General features: G+C 48.1%; 3 protein-coding genes and 1 pseudogene across 5 annotated transcripts in view; 1 reads left to right on the plus strand and 3 right to left on the minus strand.

Annotated features, from left to right (window-relative positions):
* LOC132808057 (zinc finger protein 850-like) overlaps window positions 1–2,642 on the plus strand; it is a 72,755-nt gene extending 70,113 nt beyond the window's left edge. The window contains exon 3 of the mRNA XM_060821968.1: window positions 1,691–2,642. Coding sequence (XP_060677951.1) covers window positions 1,691–2,149 — 459 coding nt within the window. The 3' untranslated portion in view covers window positions 2,150–2,642. The remainder of the gene's footprint in view (window positions 1–1,690) is intronic.
* Window positions 1–19,131, minus strand: part of LOC132808041 (zinc finger protein 664-like) — a 156,238-nt gene that overhangs the window by 59,702 nt on the left and 77,405 nt on the right. The window lies entirely within an intron of this gene.
* Window positions 1–19,131, minus strand: part of LOC132808032 (zinc finger protein 239-like) — a 134,362-nt gene that overhangs the window by 22,741 nt on the left and 92,490 nt on the right. For 2 of the 3 annotated variants that reach the window (XM_060821935.1, XM_060821934.1), the window contains exons 1-2: window positions 9,325–9,605; window positions 5,953–6,057 (exon numbers count right to left, since the gene is read on the minus strand). The exons of the other annotated variant lie outside the window; for it this stretch is intronic. The gene's annotated coding sequence lies outside the window, so the exon portion shown is untranslated. Of the gene's footprint in view, window positions 1–5,952; window positions 6,058–9,324; window positions 9,606–19,131 lie in introns of those variants that run through there. 3 annotated transcript variants of the gene reach the window in all.
* Window positions 13,345–19,131, minus strand: part of LOC132808048 (zinc finger protein 91-like) — a 61,589-nt pseudogene continuing 55,802 nt past the window's right edge.

Consider the following 19,131-nt stretch of genomic DNA (forward strand, 5'->3'; position numbering starts at 1 on the left):
ACTGTTCATCCTGGGAAGGAGAGAGAGAGAGAGGAGGGGGGAAAATCTGTTCACTTGTAGCAGCTGGAGTGAATCCAGGGAGGGAGCAGATTCTGCAAACTTAATTACCTGGGCGAGGAGGGACGGAAGGATGGGGTGGGGCTGTTTTCCCCAGAGTCTGAAGGGTGACATTCTAGACTTTTTAATAGAACCCTGAGGGGCATGGATAGGGTCAACACTCAAGGTCTTTTCCTTCAGATGGGGGAGTTCAGAACGCGAGGGCAATAGGTTTCAGGTGAGGCCGGGGAGGGGGGGGGGGCTGCTGGGAGAGATGTAAAAGAGATCTCAGGGGCAACTTTTTTTGATGGAGAGGGTCGTGCAGTTATGGAATGAGCTGCCAGATGAGGTGTGGGGTCTGGTACAATTCCAACAGTTAAAAGGCATGTGGATGGGTGTATGAATACGAAGGGTTCAGTGGATCGGGGCCAAGTGATGGCAAATGCGACTGGAGTCATAGAGATGTACAGCACGGAAACAGACCCTTTGGTCCAACTCATTCTTGCTGAACAGATAGCCAACCCAATTTAGTCCCAGCTGCCAGCACCCGGCCCATATAGGGGCCAAGTGATGGCAAATGTGACTAGATTCATTTAGGATATCTGGTCAGCTTGGACAAGTTGGGCCAAAGGGTCTGTTTCCGTGCTGTCTGACTCTAATTGTCTTTGGTAAAAGCAGAAGTGTGGTTGTGAAGACTGGACTTTCAGAGGAGCTTTCAAAGATGTTTTGCTCTGAGTGGGAGCAGTAGAGTTTCACTGAAGTGTGTCGGTGTTAATGCCTTGATGTCTCAATTTGCTCCCACCTTCCTGGGGTCGTTAACCATTTTGTTCCACAAATAGCTGCATTGCAGGTTACCCCATGAATTGACACACTTCTGTTTGCTTCCCAGAATCAGACCTGCTCACTGTCAACTGTATCCCAGTGTTGTGGAGTTATCCAAAATGCAGAGAGATGTTAGTCTTGACGTTTTTGTTTTTCTGCCCCTGTAAGATCCTGAATCAGCACCTTCAGGGAATGAGTTAGAGCGGAGTGAGAACAGAGGGGGAGAGAGGGTGGGATGGTGCTTTCAATTTTGTGGAATAACAAAAGAAAAGAATGTTCCACAGAAAGTAAAATTCCTTGTTCAGAATTTCTACCCTGCACTGACAGTGATGACCTTTGTAATCTCTTTTTACAGAGTATTTGAAGATCTGAAGACGGAAGTTTCAAAATCAACAGATGAAGGCCTTATGCGCAAAACGTTGACTCTCCTGCTCCTCAGATGCTGCCTGACCTGCTGTGCTTTTCCAGCACTGCACTTTTCAAATCTGACTCTCCAGCGTCTGCAGTCCTCACTTTGACAGTCACTCAGTCCATCGGGACCGCAACAGTTTTCAACTGTGACTCTGTGAGAAGGAGCAAAGCGTTTTGGTTCTTGTTTGAGTACATTTTCAGCATCAGTGGGACTGGATGAGAGACCCTACCATAATAGTAGACTGAGTTTGGAGCCTGAAGCAGTTATATGGCCTGGAATGAGGAATTCGCGGTGGGGAGAGGCTCTGCACGTGTGGCTGAAGCTCCAGCCATGGAGAAACCAGAGGAATCCTGCCCCATGGAGAACCCATGGAAGTGTGGCGACTGCAAAAAAGGTTTCCGTTTCCCGTCGGCCCTGGAGATTCATCGGCACAGCCACACTGGGGAGAGGCCATTCCCCTGCCCCGAGTGCGGGAAGGACTTCAGCGATTCCTCCCACCTGCTGAGGCACCAGTGGGTCCACACTGGGGAGAGGCCGTTCCCCTGCCCCGAGTGCGGGAAGGCCTTCAGCGATTCCTCCCACCTGCTGAGGCACCAGTGGGTCCACACTGGGGAGAGGTCATTCTCCTGCCCCGAGTGTGGGAAGGCCTTCAGCGATTCCTCCCACCTGCTGAGGCACCAGCGTGTCCACACGGGGGAGAGGCCGTTCCCATGCCAAGTGTGCGGGAAGGCCTTCAGCAATTCCTCTAACCTGCTGAGGCACCAGTGGGTCCACACAGGGGAGAGGCCCTTCAGCTGCCCCAAGTGTGGGAAGGACTTCACCCGCTCCTCCTACCTGCGGAGCCACCAGCGAGTTCATGTGCCATCGCAGGGGGATTGAAGGAATGACGGCCGAGTGCCATTATCAACTGGACTATCAACCCAGTTCCAGTGGCTCCCGAGTTCGATTCCCACCGCGACAGATGGTGGAATTGGAATTTGGTGAGAAATCTGGAGTTCAGAATCTAACAGTGAAACCATTGTCGGTGGGGTGGGGGGTGGAAGAAAACCCCCATCTGATTCACTCAGTTCTTTTTTAGGGAAGACTTGAGCAGTTATTAGAGCAGTCGTCCCAGCTGCATCCTTTACCCGGTCTGGCCTACACGTGACTCCAGACCCACAGTAGTCTGGTTGACTCTACGCTGCTCATCCAACTTACTTGGATACAGGTTGAAATTGCTGACTGAGGCAATACTTCCTCCAGGTTAAGGCCATATCAAGGATCCAATTACAAAGGGACAATTCAGTGGTGACCCATAATGAAGAAAGTGAGGGGTTGCACTTTGACCTTGAGCTGTTTTTAAAAAATTGCTACTTTTTCTACACCTTTCTGCTGGGAGATTCTGAAGCTGTAACAAAGTTGGGTCACAATAAAGATTACCTGAACTTCACACTGAGCTCAGACTCTCAATGAGAGCTTTAAACTGCAACAGGTTTTCGGTTTAAAACTGCTGATTTCTTACAGGAGAAAGTGAGAACTGCAGATGCTGGAGATCAGGGTCAAGATTAGAGTGGTACTGGCAAAGCACTGCAGGTCAGGCAGCGTCCGAGGAGCAGGAAAATCAACATTTCGGGTTTGCTCCAGACTGCAACCTCCTTACTCTGTCAACCATCTGTGAGTAAGGTACTCTCTTCACAACTCCTTTTCTATTTTTTTTCAGTCTGGGCTTCAATTTATGACTTGCAGCAACTGAAAAGAAAGAGAATGAATCCATGGAATGGACAGATCGGGAAAAGTTTGTTTATAAACTGTGTTTCATGTATTGGGTGAATGTAAAGAGGAAGTGGTGGATGCATGTTCAGATGCAACGTTTAAAAGATATGTGGATAAGTACATGAATAGGGAAGGTGTGGAGGTATATGGGCCAAACACTGGCAAGTGGCACTAGTTTAGTTTGAGAACATCGTCAGCATGAAATAGTTGGACAGAAGGGTCCGTTTCTGTGCTGTCTGACCGTAACTGTTCTGTCGTGGTCTTAAAACCATTTTCTTGCCTTCCACTTTAAATGTGGTTCCTGTACCTGCATCCAACACATAAACCACAAAAAACCCCTCATGCACACAACATAAAAATCCACACTTTATTGTTCAAAAATCAGATGAACTCAGCCTTGAATAAATTCAATGACTCCCTAACTGCAGGAAGACATCCCCACTTCTGATCTCAGTCCAGCCTGCTAATATACCACTTGCCTTGCTGCACCTGTCTGACAACTGGCATTGACTGATGTAGAAGGATGCTGCTAATCAAAGCACTGATCACAGGCTGGTCTGGTTTCAGGACCTGATTTCTCTATCCTCTCTTGATCTCCCTGTTCCCACAGACTAAGATGTCGGTCTGTTCTCAGCTCTGCTGGATTTCTGCTAAAGCTTTGACCCTGCCTTTTATAACTTCTGGAACGATAAAATATTCAATCAAGACCCAAGTCACAATCTCCCAGCCTGTCAACTATCCTAATACAAGGTGTAGTCATAGCAGAAAAATGAAACAAAATCATAAATAAATAGGTGCACGTGCTTAATGTTTGTTCATGAGGAAGTAAACCAGAAATAGAGGTCTCCCAGGAATCTTACAGTGCCCTACTTGAGGAATTCTGTCACCCTTACACCTATTAGGATCCAGCTATGAATTACAACAACATTTACACCAACAGAAATAAAGCATCTGTTATCAAATAGAGATAAACAGCACGGAAATAGACTGTTTCTCTATCTCATGCACACACGAGATAGATCATCCATGGGGGGTGAGTTTGTATTTGCAGTATGATGTTTGCAAATACATTCTACTTTGCAAGGTTTGTGAAGGTTTGTAGCTCAGGTTGAGGTTTAGGGTGTAGGTTTGCTCGCTGAGCTGTAGGTTTGATATCCAGACGTTTCATTACCTGGCTAGGGAACATCATCAGTGGCGACCTCCAAATGGAGCAAAGCTGATGTCTCCTGCTTTTGATTGAAATGTTTGTTCTGGATAGGGTTTTTGGGGTTTGTGGTGGTGTCATTTCCTGTTCATTTTCTGAGGGGTTGATAGATGGTATCTAGATCTGTGTGTTTGTTTATGGCATTGTGGTTGGAGTGCCAGGCCTCTAGGAATTCTCTGGCATGTCTTTGCTTAACCTGTCCCAGGATAGATGTTGTCCCAGTCGAAGTGGTGGGTTTTTTCATCCGTATGTAGGGCTACAAGGGAGAGAGGGTCGTGTCTTTTTGTGGCTAGCTGGTGTTCGTGTATCCTGGTGGCGAGCTTCCTTCCTGTTTGTCCTACGTAGTGTTTGTGGCAGTCCGTGCAAACCCCTGGAGTATGGGTCTGTGTGGTGTACACGTCGGCAGGTCGGTGTGGACTTGTTGGGCTGAAGGGCCTGTTTCCACACTGTAAGTAATCGAATCTAATCTAAAAAGATTTACAAGGATGTTGCCAAGACTGGAGGATTTGAGCTATAGGGAGAGACAGAACAGGCTGGGGCTGTTTTCCCTGGAGCGTCCGAGGCTGAGGGGTGACCTTATAGAGGTTTATAAAATCATGAGGGGCATGGATAGGATAGATAGATGAAGTCTTTTCCATGGGATGGGAGAGTCCAGAACTAGAGGTCATAGGTTTAGGGTGAGAGGGGAAAGATGCGAAAGAGACCCAAGGGGCAACCTTTTCATTTAGAGGGTGGTACGTGTATGAAATGAGCTGCCAGAGGAAGTGGTGGAGGCTGGTACAATTGCAACATTTAAAAGGCAACTGGGGGAATATGGGGCCCTTGCTGGCAGGTGGGACTAGATTGGGTTGGGATATCTGGTTGGCATATACGAGTTGTCCAGGTTCAAGTGGATTGACAAGTACTAAAATACCCATAGTGCCCAGGGATGTGCAGGTTAGGTGCATTAGTCAGGGGTAAATGTTGAGCAATAGGGGTAAGGGGAATTGCGTGGTGGGTTACCCTTTGGAGGATCGGTGTGTAGTCTTTGGGTTGAGTGGCCTGCTTCCACACTGTGGGGAGTGTCTGAAGGGGAAGGGATTTTTGTAAACTGTGCAAGGCAATGCAGGCGTAGTGCGGGGGCCTGCTGTTGGCCTTGCCCCGCCCTTTGCTCCTCCCCCTGTTGTTGAGCTGTCTAAAAAACAGCTACTCTTTCTCTGCCCTTTTGCTGGGGGCATCTGAAGCTGTAACAATGTTGGGCCACAATAAAGGTAACCAGAACGTACTGCTGGGCTCAGGCTCTCATTGAAAGCTCCAAGCGGTTTTTGTTTTAAAGCTGCTCATTTCTTGCAGCCTCCTGCGCTAAGTTTCCAATGTCGTGTATCAGATGGAGCAGTGAATGAGTAGCTGGGTTCATTAGAAATTATAAACTTTTCATGAGTGCAGGCACTGCATCGTTTCATCTGCAGTTTACTGGCAGCACTGGGAGGTATGGGCTGTGTTCATGAGAAAGGAGGTGGAGGTGCTGCTGTTGGACTAGGTGGGACAAGGTTTAAAAATCACAACACCGGGTTATAGACCAACAGTTTTATTTGGAAGCACTAGCTTTCGGAGCGCTGCTTCTTCATTGGGTAGCTGTGGAGCAGGATCATAAGATGCAGAGTTAAGAGCAAAAGGTAACAGTGTCATGCAACAGATATGATATATTGACAAGTGTAGATTGATGTTAAGCATTCAGCACACTTACCTTAATTGTTCACACCATTGAATAAAGGAGTTGGGACATCATGTTGAAGTTGTACAGGATGTTGGTGAAGTCACTTGTTGAGTACTGAGAAGGCTTCTGGTGGCCCTGTAATAGGAAGAATACTATTACAGAGGGTTCAGTGAAGACTTACCAGGATGTTGTCAGGACTGGAGGGTTTGAGTTATAAGGAGAAGCTGAGACTGTCTTCACTGGAGCACAGGAGGTTGAGGGGTGACCTCATTGAGATTGATATAATCATGAGGGCTCTAAGTAACATGAACATCAAATAGCGAGGAGCCTGCATGGTTATGTCAAGTGAGTGGGGGAGAAATTGTGGCACTTGGACACTTTAAATCCATCAGAAACAGCATCTCCATAGAGCATACTGTGCATGTCAGGTGGGGTGCCAGAAGACTGGAGGTTGGCTCATGTGGTGCCACTGTTTAAGAAGGGTGGTAAGGACAAGCCAGGGAACAATCGACCAGTGTGCCTGACATCAGTGGTGGGCACATTGTTGGAGGGAATCCTGAGGGACAGGATTCTACCTTCATCTCGGTGGATGTGCTGGGACTTTTTCACTGGAGCATTGGAAGTGGAGATGTGACCTTATCAAGGTTTATAAAATCATGAGGGGAGAGATGAGGTGAACGAAGGGTGTCCTTCCCCTAGGGTTGGGGTTTCAAGATTAGGGAGCAAATTGACGGTGACAGGAGAAAAAGATTTTAAAAAGAAGGGCACAATTTTTTTTACACAGAGTGGTTCACGTGAGGACTAAATGTCTAGAGGAAGTGGTGGATGCAGGTACAGAAACGTCATGAATAGGAACGGTTTGGAGGGATATGGGACAAAACACTGGCAGGTGGGACTGGTTTAGTTTGAGAACACAGTCAGCATTGACTAGTTGGACTGAAGGGTCTGTTTCTGTGCTGTCTGACTCTGGAACTGTCTTAAAACTGGATACTGGTCTTAAAACCATTTTCTTGCCTTCCCCCACAAGCATCCACATAAAAATCATGTGAACTCAGCCTTGAATATATTCAATGACCCCCTAACTGCTGGAATACATTCCCACTTCTGAACTTAATTCCTCTTGCTAACACACCACTTGCCTTGCTCATTGCCTGCTGCACCTGTCTGACAACTGGCACAGAAGGACACTGATGCCCCTCTGAACATCCACGCATCATTCCTGATGAAGAGCTTGTGCCTCAAAATGCGACTGTTCTACTGCTCGACCCACTGTGCTTTGCCAGTTGTGATCGTCTCTACATCAGGAAGACCGAGCGTAAACTTGGGGAATGGTTTGCCGAGCATCACAGCCGGGTCTGCAGAGGCTGAGCGGACTTCCCAGTCTCCACCCATTTTAATGCCCCTTCCCACTCCCCTTCTGACAAATTGGAGGAACAAAACCTCATCTTGTCTGAGCAGTCCACAGCCCGGAGGGCTCGACACTGAGTTCTCCAATTTCAAATAATCTCCCATCCCATCCCCCAACTCACTTCCCAGCCCCTTCCACTCTTCCCTGCCAACTAGATTCCATCCTCCCATTCACCAACCAGGTTAGGGGGATAAGGCAGGAACAGGATACTGATTGAGGATGATCAGCCATGATCATAATGAACGGTGGTGCTGGCTCGCAGGGCAGAAGAGCCGACTCCTGCACCTATTGTCTATTGTACCCTCTACCTGTCTCCACCTATCCTCACTTCATCACCCTGCCCCCAGCACACCCTTGTTCCACAGCTCTCCCTATACCCACCCCCAATCCTGAACAAGGGTTACACCAGATACCTCAACTTCTCCACCTCCTGATACTGCCTGGCTTGCTGCGTTCTTCCAGTCTCCTGCCTGTCTATTTTGCCAGTTGAGACAAAGGCTTGGACGAACTTTTCCAGAGTCTGTCCCCTCGTGGATTCACTCCCATTCCTTTCATTTGCTCCAAGTCAACAATTGAACCCCAGAATGAAACGTAAATGGAAAAGGGGGTGAGAAAAGAGAATGCTGTACACACAGATGTTGGACAGAGGAAGGAAGCTGCAGACTGAGTGAGCTCAATGTTCATTGAGAGAGAGGAGGGGCAGGAGCTTCAGAACCTCATGGCCCAACTTCCGCATTCACCAATAGGGGAGCTCCGAATGGCAGGAGGACAAGTCTCCTTCCGGTCCTCCAGTGATCCTTATTTGTCCATCAAAAGTAGGTTTCGCCCCTTTTCTGCCGACAATGAGGAACACGTCCAATGTTTTGGTGACACTGGCAAACATGTGTGCTGCTTGTTGACACCGAGGAGTGTACACAATATGCTCTGCAGCAATGCTGGTGTTATTGACAGATTTTAAGTTTCCAAATGTCTATCGGAGATCAAAAAGGGCAGAGCTATATTTTTTTTCCCCATGTGGCTCGATATTTGATTGAGCAGCCAGAGAAATGCAAAAGCAATGTTTTTAAGTCTTTTCCTCCGTGTTGGGGTGACCTTCACAACAAGAGGACATAGGTTTAGGGTGAGGCCACAAAGATATAAAAGGTACCTGAAGGGCAATGTTTCCATGCAGAGGGTGGTGCAGGTATGGAATGAGCTGCCAGAGGAAGTGGTGGAGGCCGGTATAATTACAGCGTTTAAAAGGTATCTGGATGGGTATATGAATAGGAATGGTTTAGAGGGATATAGTGCTGACAAAGGGGACTTGATTCATGTAGGGTATCTGGTTGGCGTGGACAGGTTGGACTGAAGGGGTATGTTTCCATGCTGTACATCTGACTCTCAATAATAAGTCTACTTTTCCAATGAACAAAGTATCTCCATGTTAACAAGGCTCAGTGCACAACCTGCTTTACAAACCATTCTCAACAGGTCCTGCCCCTTCAATGACTGAGGAACATATACATGCTGGTGCATAGTATCCTTCACTAGTATTTACACACGACCCTCAGCAATTGCACAAGTAACAGCAAAGAGTAAACAGCACAAGGATTAAACACACAGTGAGGGGTAAACAGCACAAGGATAAAACAACACAGTGAGGGGCAAACAGCACAAGGATTAAAACACACAGTGAGGGGTAAACAGCACAAGGATTAAACACACAGTGAGGGGTAAACAGCACAAGGATTAAACACACAGTGAGGGGTAAACAGCACAAGGATTAAACACACAGTGAGGGGTAAACAGCACAAGGATTAAACACACAGTGAGGGGTAAACAGCACAAGGATTAAACAACACAGTGAGGGGTAAACAGCACAAGGATTAAACACACAGTGAGGGGTAAACAGCACGAGCGCCAGTAAAAGCAGATGGAAAGTGAGTGTAAAATGTGACTATGACAGGACAGGCCCCACATTCCTTCCCCTCCGTCCCCCCCACAACCTGCCTCACCTTTCACCTCCCGGGCCCTGTACCTTCCAGGTGGCCCCATCGTTGACACAGGGGCCGCCCCACGACCAGTAGAACTCCACCACCCAGGCGCCCGACCAGTTCCCAAGCAGGTCCTTAACCCCATCCGCCTCCAGAATGTTCACCGGCTCCTGGCTGCTGTACAGCCGGCCGGTGTGGCCGTGACACAGCAGCTGCGCCAGGAAGGCGGCGGCGGCGGCCAGTGCCGGGTGTCTGCCCCGGGCCGCACGGCGCCATTTTCCTAACGGCCGCCCTCCCGCCGCTTCCTCGCTCGAGCGACTTCTCCTCCCAACCGCCTTCGCCCCCGCGTGACGTCTGCACGGGGGGATGGGCGGGGCCGGGGGAGCCTCACCGTCACCAAGCAACAGCCACCTCGCGCTACAACTGCTCATTCACAAAAACAAACTCTCCTGTCTCGCTCTGCAGCTGCAGGGGGGGACACTGCCACGTTTCGAGGAGCCCTGTCTACATTGGGAAAGCTCACCGCTCCATTTAAACAGATATTCCCACATCCCACTTGCCTGCAATTGGCCCATTTCCCTCTAAACCTTTCTATTCATGTACCCATCCAAATGCTGTTTCAATGTTGTCACTGTACCTGCATCTACCACATCCTCAGCAAGTTCATTCCACATGCAACTCACCCTCTTTCAAAATGTTGCCCCTCCGCTTCCTTTTAAATCTCTCTCCTCACATTAAAAAAAATGCTCCCCGAGTTTTGAGTTCCCCTACGTTAAGCAAGAGCCATTTGCTATTCACCTTACCTCCACTCCTCATGATTTTATCAATCTCAATGAGGTCAACCCCCAACCTCCTGTGCTCCAGTGAATAAAATCTCAGCCTCTCCTTATAACTCAAACCCTCCAGTCGTTACAACATCCTGGTAAATCTTTATTAAACCCTCACTAATCGTATTCTTCCTATTACTGGGCCCTCAGAACTGTACTCAGTACTCTGAAAGTGGCCTCACCAACATCCTGTACAACCTCAACATGATGTCCCAACCCCTATACTCAGTGGTGTGAACAATGAAGGCAATGTTGCAAAATGCCACCTTAACCACTCTGTCTAGCAGTGATGCAACTTGCAAAGAACTATGTATCTGAACAGCGACTCCCCCCACCTCCATGTCTATCTGTTCTCTAACATGACTCATGGCCCAACCATTATCTGTACAAGTTCTTGTTTTAGCAAAAATGCAACCCCTTGTTTTTATTAAGCCTCTCTCTCACATACATACTCTATCTCAGACAGACAGTCACACACCTCTCAACACTCTCACACTCGCAGCCTCATACTCCATCACACTCTCACTTTCCCAAGCATGCACACATACACTTCTGCGCGCACTCACACACAAACTCACATGCACACACTCTCATTCTCTCATGCACGCACACATACTACTCTTTGGGGTGAAATTATTGGCAGAATTATATTTGCAGATACATTCAATTTTGTTCAAAAAGCACACAATCTGCAGGCAGTCAATGCATGTAATATTTTACAAATTCCAACTTTGGAAACAGAACCAGTCTGATTCAAGATTGGAATACTGACAGACTCAAATCTCACACCTTTAATGCATTGTCTGAGCGGAGATGTCTTTTTTTATAAAACCTTAAGTCATCTCAAGAACATTGTTACATATTAATGAACCAAAGCCCACACCCATTCTAAGAGATGAAGACTATCTAAGTTTGTTCAATATATTCTATCAGTTGCTTGACACTGATCTTTTGATATAAGTTCTGTGTCTTATGATGCTGTTCCATGAGGCTTATGTATTGATGAGCTGAAAATGTGTTGCTGGAAAAGCACAGCAGGTCAGGCAGCATCCAAGGAGCAGGAGAGTCGACGTTTCGGGCCTGAGCCCTTCTTCAGGAAGGACTCATGCCTGAAACATCGACTCTCCTGCTCCTTGGATGCTGCCTGACCTGCTGCGCTTTTCCAGCAACATATTTTCAGCTCTGATCTCCAGCATCTGCAGTCCTCACTTTTTCCTTATGTATTGATGAAGCAAGATGGTACAGATGAGACGATAGAGAATTACAGATCACCAAGGAAGGATTGAAAGAGAGAATTAAGAAGAGCAAAGAGAGGACACGAGCAGTCTTTAGTAAATAGAGTAAAGGAGAACCCTAAAGCTTTCTATAGGTATGTGAGGAATAAAAGGATGATTAGGGTAGGAATAGGGCCAGTCAAAGACAGAAGTGGGAAGTGGAGTGTGGACACTGCAGAGATCGGAGAGGTGCTAAATGAACATTTCTCATCTGTGTTCACTCAGGAAAAGAATGACATATGAGATATTAGACTCGAAAGGATCGAGGTTAGTTACACACAGGTGTTATCAATTTGAGAAGAAGTGAAAGGAGACAAGTCCCCTGGGCTGGATGGGATTTATCCGAGGATTCTTTGGGAAGTGAGGGAGGAGATAGCAGAGTCTTTGGCTTTGTTATTTGAGTCGTCATTGTGTATGGGTTGAATACCTGAGGACTGAGGGATTGCCAAATGTAGTGCCCTTATTCAAGAAGGGCAGTAGAGATGACCCAGGTAATTATAAACCAGTGAGTCTTCCTTCTATTGTAGGAAAGATTTTGGAAAGGATTATAAGAGATAAAACTTATAATCATCTTGCAAACAACAATTTGATTTCAGATAGTCCACATGGTTTTGTCAAGGGCAGGTCGTGTCTCACAAACCTCATTGAGTTTTTTGAGAAGGTGACCAAGCATGGAGATGAGGGTAAGGCAGTTGACGTGGTATACTTGGTTTAGTAAAGCCTTTGATAAGGTTCACATGGTAGGCTAATGGAGAAAATGCAGAGACATGGAATTGAGGGTGATTTAACAGTTTGGATTAGAAACTGGAAGAAGGCAGCGAGTGGTGGTTGATTGAAAATATTCAGTCTGGAGTCCAGTTACTAGTGGTGTTCCACAAGGATGTTTTGGGACCACTGCTGTTTGTCATTTTTATAACTAACTTAGGCGAAGGCATAGGTGGATGGATTAGTAAATTTGCAGACGACACTAAAGTCGGTGGAGAACTGGACAGTTTGGAGGAATGTTACAGGTTGCAGGGGGATTTGGATAAACTGCAGAATTGGGCTGAGAGGTGGCAAATGAAGTTCAATGCAGCTAAATGTGAGGTGATGCACTTCGGGAAGAATAACAGGATGGCAGAGTAGTTGGTCAATGGAAAGATTCTTGGTCGTGTGAATGTGCGGAGGGATCTTGGAGTCCATGTGCATAAATCCCTGAATGTTGCAACCCAGGTGTATAGTGCTGTAAAGAAGGTACACGGTGTGTTAGCTTTCATTGGGAGAGGGATTGAGTTCCAGAGCCACAATATCACGCTGCAACTATACAAAACACTGGTGCAGCCATACTTGGAATAGTGTGTCCAGTTCTGGTCGCCCCATTACAGAAAGAATGTGGAAGCATTGGAAAAGCAGTGGAGATTTACCGGATGTTGCTTGGCCTGGAGGGAAGGTCGTATGAGGAAAAGCTGAGAGACTTGGGTCTTTTCTCATTGGAAAGAAGGTAGCTCAGGGGGGGATTTGATAGGGACATAAAAGATGATCAGAGGATTAGATAGGGTAGACAGAGAAAGACATTTTCCTAGGATGATGATGTTAGCGTGTACGAGAGGGCATAACTACAAATTGAGGGGTGATGGATTTAAGACAGATGTCAGAGGCAAGGTCTTTACACAGAGAGTGGTAAGGGTGTGGAATGCCCTACCTGCTAAGGTAGTCAACTCAGCCACATTAGGGAGATTTAAACAATCCTTAGATAAGTGCATGGATGATTTTGGGATAGTGTAGGGGGACGAGCTGAGAATAGTTCACAGGTCAGCACAACATCGAGGGCCGAAGGGCCTGTTCTGCATTGGATTGTTCTATGTTCTAAACTTAGTGCAGGAGGCTGAAAGAAATGAGCAGCTTTAAAACGAAAAACCTCTTGGAGCTCAAAGCTTTCAATGAGAGTCTGAGCCCGGTGGTAAGTTCAGGTAACCTTTATTACAACCCAACTTTGTTACAGTTTCAGATCCCCCCCAGCAAAAAGGCAGAGAAAAAGTAGTTGCTTTTTGAACAGCTCAAGGTAAAAGTGCACACACCACACCTCCCCTGGCCCCATCCCCACCCCCCTCACTGTCTTTACTATTGGCCAGCACCAAGTTGTCCCTTTGTAATTGGATCCTAGGTACAGCCGTAACCCGGAGGAAGTATTGCCTCACTCAGCAATTTCAACCCATACCCTGTCTCCAAGTAAGTTTCTCCCCGCTCCTTTGCCAGTGGGGGGAGGGCAGTGTGGAGTCAACCAGACTGCTGTGGGTCTGGAGTCACGTGTAGGGCAGACCGGGTAAAGGATGCAGCTGGAACGACTGAGTGTATCCTTTCCCACAATGGCGGTTCCCTTCCCTAACAAGGGAGAGAGGGAATCAGATGGGGGCTTTCTCCCCCGCACCACCCCCTCCCTGAAACGGTCTCATCATTAAATTCTGAACTCCATATTTCTGACCGAATACCAATTCTGCCATCTGTCGTGACAGGATTTGAACCCGGGAGTCCCCGGAACCGGGTTGATATTCCAATCGATAATGGGACTCGGCCGTCACTCCTTCAATCCCCCTGCGATGGCACGTGAACTCGCTGGTGGCTCCGCAGGTGGGAGGGGCGGGTGAAACCCTTCCCGCACTGAGAGCAGGTGTAAGGTCTCTCCCCAGTGTGGATCCGCTGGTGGGTCAGCAGGGCGGAAGATGTGCTGAAGGCCTTCCCACACTCGGGGCAGCTGAAGGGCCTCTCCCCGGTGTGGATCCGCTGGTGTCTCCGCAGGTGGTAGAAGCAGGTGAAGCCCTTCCCGCACTGAGGGCAGGTGTACGGTCTCTCCCCAGTGTGGACACGCTGGTGTGTCTCCATTTGGGAGGCCCGGGTGAAGCCCTTCCCACATCGAGGGCAGGTGTACGGTCTCTCCCCCGTGTGGATCTGCTGGTGCCTCAGCAGGGTGGAGGAATCGCTGAAGGCCTTCCCACACTCGGGGCAGGTAAAGGGCCTCTCCCCCGTGTGGATCCGCTGGTGCCTCATCAGGGAGGAGAACAAGATAAAGGCCTTCCCACACTCGGGGCAGCTGAAAGTCCTCTCCCCGGTGTGGACAAGCCGGTGGGTCCGCAAGGTGGAGGAATGTCTGAAGGCCTTCCCACACTCAGGGCAGTTGAACGGCCTCTCCCCCGTGTGGAAATGCCGGTGGGTCCGCAGGTGGGAGGAATACCTGAAGGCCTTCCCACACTCAGGGCAGCTGAACGGCCTCTCCCCGGTGTGGACACGCTGGTGGCTCAGCAGGGTGGAGGAAGTGCTGAAGGCCTTCCCGCAGTCGGTGCAGGGGAATGGCCTCTCCCCGGTGTGACTGCGCCGATGAGTCTCCAGGGCAGACGGGACACGGAAGCCTTTCCCACAGTCCCCACACTTCCATAGTTTCTCCACAGGGCGGGATTCCTCGGGTTTCTCCATGGCCACAGTTTCAGCTGCACACAAACACGTGTAGAGCCCCTCCCTGCCGTGAAATCCCCTTCCCAGGCCGTATAACTGTTTCAGGCTCCACACACAGTGCGCTCCAACAGTGGGGTCTCTCGTCCAGTCCCACCTGATGCTGAAAACGTCCTCAAACAGGAAGCAAAAAGCGTTTATCCCTCCCACAGAAATCACAGTCAAAAATTGTTGTGGTCCCGATGGATTGAGTAACTGTCAGACATTGACATCAAAGTGAGGACTGCAGACGCTGGAGAGTCAGTCAAAAAATGTGGCGCTGGCAAAACAGCAGGTCAGGCAGCATCCGAGGAGCAGGAGAGTCAATGTTTCGGACATAAGCCCTTCATCTGCTGATTTTGAAACTTCAGTCTTCAGATTTTCAAATACTCTGCAAAAAGATATTACAAAAGTCATCACTATCAGTGCAGGGTAGAAATTCAGAACAAGCAACTCTACATTCTGTGGAATATTCTTGTGTTGTTCCACAAAATTGAAAGCACCATCCCACTCTCCCTTCCCCTCTGTTCTCACTCCGCTCTAACTAATTCCCCTGAAGGTGCTGATTCAGGATCTTACAGGGACAGAAAAAGCAAAAACATCAAGACTGACATCTCTCTGAATTTTCGATGCCTCCACCTGAAAGTTAATATCTTTCACAACACTGAGAGTGAGCAGGTCTGATTTTGGGAAACAAAACAAAGTGTCAATTCAGGGTGAACCTGCAATGCAGCTTCTTGAGGAAGGACCAGACACAAAATGGTTAATGACCCCGGGAAGGTGGGAGTAAAATGAGACATCAAGGCATTAACACCGACACACTTCAATCAAACTCTTCTGCTCCCAGTCAGGGCAAAACATGCCCTGAAAGTCCAGTCTTCACAACCACACTTCTGCTTTCACTGAAGACAATTAGAATCACACAGCACAGAAACAGACCCTTTGGCCCAACCTGCCCAGATATCCGAAATTAATCTAGTAATGTTTGCCATCACTTGGCCCCTATATGGGCCGGGTGCTGGCAGCTGGGACTAAATTGGGTTGGCTATCTTGTCAGCAAGGACGAGTTGGACTGAAGGGTCTGTTTCCGTGCTGTACATCTCGATGACTCCAGTCGCATTTGCCATCACTTGGCCCTCACCCATCTGAACCCTTCATATTCAGATGCCCGTCCAGGAGCCTTTGACATATCATCGTACCAGCACCCACCACTTCCTCTGGCAGCTCACGCCATCGCTCAAGCGACGCCACGTTGAAAGCGTCACGTCTGGTGCACCAGATGACATCAGGATAATCTCAGATCGTTCCAGATCGCATCGATACTCAGTCAGTGGCTTTCCCGATCAGGATGTTGTACGTGATCATACAGGTCAGTGGGTAGGTGATCCCCCACCTCTTAGTTCAAGTATCTCTACGAGAACTCCCTTGCTGGAGGGTCCCTTGGAGACACTTCAACTGGACTTCATCGAGTTGTAGAAATGAGTTGAGTTGCTGTAAATATGTTTTGCTTATTGTTGATGTCTTTTTGAAGTGGACTGAAGCCTACCCTCTTCCTAACGCTACTGCTGAGACTGTGGTGAAGATTTTGTTTCAGGAAATAATTCCCCGCTTCAGTATACCTGCGTGCATTAGCTCGGACAATGGACCACACTTTGTAGGTAATATTAACGGAGAACTCTGTTCCCAGCTTTGTATTTGTCGGCAACTGCATGGTGCTTATCATCCTCAGGGGGCCGGCCTTGGTGAATGTTTTAACCAGAGTCAAGACTAAACTTGCCAAATTAATGGCTGAGTCTGGCCTCTCCTGGTTATGCTAATCCCTGTGGCCTCATTCCAGATGGGATCCATGTCTGTGGGCAAGATACGACTGTCTTCAGCTGAGAGTCTCTCTGGTCACCCCCTCCGTACCCCTTGGAACGATTCGGCTCCCTTCGCAGTCCCCTTCCACCACATGACCAAAGAAATGGTTGGTTATGTTCTTGCTCTAACTAGTGTTATGCGTGCCTTTCACACCCAGGAGCGTGCGGCCTACAGCGATGTTCCCTCCCTTTCAGCCTCGTCACGGGTAGAGCCGGGTTCGTTGGTGCTCGTCAAGACCTGGACTGGCAAAGGTCTCCAACCTCGTTGGGATGACCCCTTCCAGGTTTTACTTCCCACCCCTACGGTGGTCAAAGTCGCTGGGCACTCAGCTTGGGTCCAACTGCACCATTGTAAATTGATTGACCGCACCAATCAAAAAGTGGGGAAGAGGAGGAGAGAATACTGGAATCCCAACAAAAGGAGTGGACCCTGTCCAGTTGGGTTTTTGAATTTTGCTGTTGTTCTAATGTTAATCTTATTACAGATACTTGAACTAAGAGGAGGGACATGGGGGGGGATCGCCTATCTCCTCACCTTTCTGATCACGTACAACACCCTGATGGGGAAAGCCACTAAGTATGGATGTGACCAGGAATGATCAGAGATTATCCACCACCCATGCTGAGGAGATGTCGTCCAGTGCACCGGACCAGACGCCTTTCACGTGTGGGATGTGATGAAGATTGATCATTGCAATGGACTCTTACATCAGAAAGACCAGATGGTTCATCTGGACAGTAGAAATCAGTGGGAGTTACCATGTCGTTACCATGGTTTTTTGATTTTACCTGCAGACGCAAGCCTAGTGAGGATAAAAATGATCAACCCCGTTATTATGATAAATATTTTAAAGACGCCTGGGAACACCATCCCTTTTTGCAGTACGGGCCAACTTGAGAAAAGGGAAGCTTGATAGGGGAAACTCCACAATCCGCAAACCATTTATTTATACAGGCCCACAGAATGCTCTTCATCCCAGAGGCAGTAGTATGTTACTCCTCTCTATCAGGAGATGACTTACTTGCCCAGTCCCCAGTCCCCGATTCCATACTATTCATCAGTCTTCCTGCTGCCGACCCTGCGAAGTGAAATATCACTTTCCAATAGCTCCGGTCTGTGTATACAAACAGCTGATGTAACACTGGCTGGGGTACAGCAGGCCTTATGCGGTACATGGACCTGGAACGGAACCCTTCCCTTACGCATTTGTAGGCCTTTTCTCTTTTCAGAATCTGATATTGTCACCAAGACCATGTACAATAGATTAAGGGAGAGGCCAATGGGAACAGCATTCTGAGGACAATTGTCTCCTATACAGTGCGGGTGCTCGAGTCACTTGGCCCATTTTTTACAGCGCTCAAGCGACTCCTCTTGCAAAACGTCGACCCTTTACTCCTGTACTTCTGACCAGACCCCCTGCTGTAACATTTCAGTAACCTATTTTGACAAACTCTCCCTAATATACACCAAACCGGACTATTATTTCTTCAGCTGAGGTAAAGCGACCAATTTCCTTATCCTAGATGGCAAAGATGTCCCTCATAACATCAATATCGGAGACCTTGTTCCCACAACAGTACCTTGTCCTGGCCAGTGGACAAGTCGATGGAACCTCCACCTGAGGAGAATGCAGCGGTCGGTCTCAGCCAACTTTACTCCAACTGGAAGGATCCCAATGGACTGGGTGACAATACAGGACACCCAATAGGCTGGGGAATCCAGAATACCCTGAGGTTGGAAGGATCGGCAGGGGTGACAAGTCAAAAGAACCGCAATTCCCTCTTTTGTGGCCTGACCATTCGAGGAAATAAGACTAAAGAGGCTCTGGAACAGAGGAAACTGGGGTTATCAGACCTGTGTCTTTACTCTATGCAGAATCGGTATGCCTTAGACTATATACTCGCCTGGGAGGGTGAGGTTTGCACCAGTGTCCAAGATAAATGCACTATGGACATTCCTGATCTCACTGGCAATATTACTAAGATACAAGAAGAGATCCAGGTATTCCTTGACAGAATGACTGAAGGGTTCAGTTGGGGAAACTGCAGATCAAGCTGATGGTACAATTGGCTTATCAATTTAGCTATGTATGTCAGAATAATTTTCTTCTGTTTTTCGGTCTTGGTATTGTTAGGTATTTAATTGCTCAGCTTATGAGGTCCCTTAGAGATATAAATTTGCCCCAGAAGATGCACCTTTTGCGATCCGATGGCTCACCCACATGTGTCGATGGCGATGATAAATATGACCAGATAAGCTGTGAAGATGGTGGTGCCGCTCTACAGGATGTTGATGGCTGGACCACCTTGAAGGGCATTCGTTTGGACCAGCCTTCTCTTTCAGTGATCGCGGTGCAATCAAAGGGAGGAATGAGGGTGTGGGCATCTGGGTGATAAAGTCTACAG

This window comes from Hemiscyllium ocellatum (genome assembly GCF_020745735.1).
Source record: "Hemiscyllium ocellatum isolate sHemOce1 chromosome 27 unlocalized genomic scaffold, sHemOce1.pat.X.cur. SUPER_27_unloc_3, whole genome shotgun sequence".
NCBI classification, from domain to species: domain Eukaryota; kingdom Metazoa; phylum Chordata; class Chondrichthyes; order Orectolobiformes; family Hemiscylliidae; genus Hemiscyllium; species Hemiscyllium ocellatum.